This window comes from Crocodylus porosus, unplaced genomic scaffold (genome assembly GCF_001723895.1).
Source record: "Crocodylus porosus isolate Cpor-Errol unplaced genomic scaffold, CroPor_comp1, whole genome shotgun sequence".
In the NCBI taxonomy this organism is placed as follows: domain Eukaryota; kingdom Metazoa; phylum Chordata; order Crocodylia; family Crocodylidae; genus Crocodylus; species Crocodylus porosus.
The window spans coordinates 21724144-21726341 of NW_017728909.1; the positions used below are offsets into that span (position 1 = coordinate 21724144).

The 2198-nt window shown below is 66.0% G+C and overlaps 1 protein-coding gene across 4 annotated transcripts in view; it reads right to left on the bottom strand.

Moving 5' to 3' along the window:
• FAM214B (family with sequence similarity 214 member B) overlaps nucleotides 1-2198 on the bottom strand; it is a 23638-nt gene that overhangs the window by 7593 nt on the left and 13847 nt on the right. For all 4 annotated transcript variants that reach the window (XM_019531897.1, XM_019531893.1, XM_019531895.1 and 1 more), the window contains exon 4: nucleotides 290-1603. In XM_019531897.1, coding sequence (XP_019387442.1) covers nucleotides 290-1438 — 1149 coding nt within the window. In that variant the 5' untranslated portion in view covers nucleotides 1439-1603. The remainder of the gene's footprint in view (nucleotides 1-289; nucleotides 1604-2198) is intronic.

Below are 2198 nucleotides of genomic sequence, written 5' to 3' on the forward strand. Positions count from 1 at the left end.
GGGGCAGGGGCTGGGGCCAGGGCTGTGGGGGCGTCGTGCCAGGACGCGCTGCAGCACGGAAGAGGGAAGAGCCCTTGGAACGGGGCAGGCGCACCCCGACTCGGGTGCTGGGGAGCCCAAGCTGGCAGCGAGCAACCTCAGGGGAAGCGCAGTGCGGAGGAGCTCCACACCCCTCCCCTCCCCGCTGCCACCCCGACACCAGGCAGCTAAAAAGCCCTGGGTGGGAGAAGGGTCTCCCGCACCTCTGATCACCGTCCCCTTCCGAGTCCCTCCCCCACAGCCCACTCACCCTGGCCCCGGGCAGCAGGTGGTTCCAGAAAGGGGCACCCTTGGCATCGGTGCTGCGGCCGGAGGCTGGGACCGGCGGGCAGAACGGGGCCCGCTTCTTCCGTGCCGGTGGGGACAGGGCCTCGTCCTCTGAGCACGAGTCGGCTGCGCCCTCGCCAGCCGGCAGCAGCTTCCGCTTGGCCGCGCAGCTGCCCCCGCCCAGCCGCCCGCCCGGTGTCTTCTCCGCCGAGCCCAGCCCGTTGTTCGCGGGGCCTGGGGCTGCCGGAGGGGTGCCAGGCTCCTTGTGCCCGTTGGTTGCGGCCGGCGGCTCCCCTTCTGAGCCAGCCCCGTTGCTGCAGGCAGGGCTGCTCCCTGGCTCCTCTTTCTTGCCACTGCTGGTGTCCACCCAGGGCTTTTGTGCAATACGGTGCAGGTCAACGTCAAGTAGGGTTTGGCTGCTGGCTCTGTCTGCCCGCGGGGCCCCATTCTCCTCCACCGGCTGCTCCCTGGCCCCGGCTGGGCGCGGAGGCTCGCTGCTCCCCGCAGAGCCACTGTCCCTGGGGGCTGGGCAGCCATCTCTCATGTGCAAAGTGCTGCGAGCGATGTGCGGTGGCTGGGAGGCAGTGGCAGCCTCCCGCCGTTTGTCCTCTGGGCAGGCCCGGGAGCCGCTCTCCCGGCACCCGCTGCGGCCAGAACTGCCTTCGCCCCTGTGCTCCACCACGCGCAAGCCACTGTGGGAGAAGTGCTGTGCCGAGCCGCAGAGCGACAGCTCCTCCACCAGCAGCCCATCCTCAAAGGCATCGTCCTCCAGCGCGTCCTGGCCGGGCCGCAGCTCACCAGGGACCCCGTCCCGCCTGCCCTCTGTCCCCGCGGCCCCCCATTGCGCCCGCTTGGGATCCCGTGTGCTCTCCGGAGCCCGTGGCTCTGTGTACCCCCTCTTGACAGCTGCCCGCCCGCCGGCCGGCTCAGAAGCACTGGAGAGGTGTGAGAAGATGGAGACCTGGTAGACCTTCTGGCGCTTAATCTCCGTCTCATTGTAGCCCACCAGGAGGCTGCGGCGCGGGCAACGCTCAGGGGCTGGCTCCAAGCCCGCTTCGCCGCCCGCCCGCGACAGCCCCGCATCCTGGCTGCGCTCTGGGGGAAGGGGTGTCTCCGCGTGGATGTGCCGCATGGAGCCTCACTGGGCCGGGCGCCGCGCTGCGCCGGACACAGGAAAGCCCATAAAGTAGCAGGGAAGGGGTGGTAAAGTGCCACGAGGTCACGGGGGCCTTAGACCACCCCCGGCTCAGCAAGTCCGGATGAGGCTTTGGTTACGGAGCACACTGCAACACCGCATCTGTTGGGGGAGAGAGAGGGGAGTTAGCTTCTGAGACCAAGGATAATAAAAAGTCCTTTTTCAAATATATAGGGAGGATGAAGAAGGCACTGAGTAACGTGGGGCCCCTGCAAAGTACGCTGGGCAATCTGGTGGTTGCGCCAGAGGAGAAAGCGGACCTCTTTAACCAATTCTTCACCTCCATTTTCTTGTGCAGGGACCGGGACTTCCCCACCGGGATGCAAGACGGACTCGAGGGGAACGCCTCCAGACCTCAGGTTGGAGAGCACCGGGTTAGACAGCTTCTGGAGGGACTGGACGTGTTCAAATCAGCAGGTCCAGATGCTCTCCACCCCAGGGTGTGGAGGGAGCTAGCTGGGGTTATTGCAGGGCCCTTGGCACCGCTGTACGAGTGCGCGTGGTGCTCGGGCCAGGTGCCGGATGATTGGAAGATAGCTAATGTGGTCCCCATCTTCAAAAAAGGGGGGAGAGAGGACCCGGGCAACTATAGGCCCGTCAGTCTTACCTCAATCCTAGGGAAACTCTTTGAGAAGATCCTCAAGGAGCACATCCGTGATGGGCTGGCTTCAGGGATGATGCTCAAGGGCAACCAGCA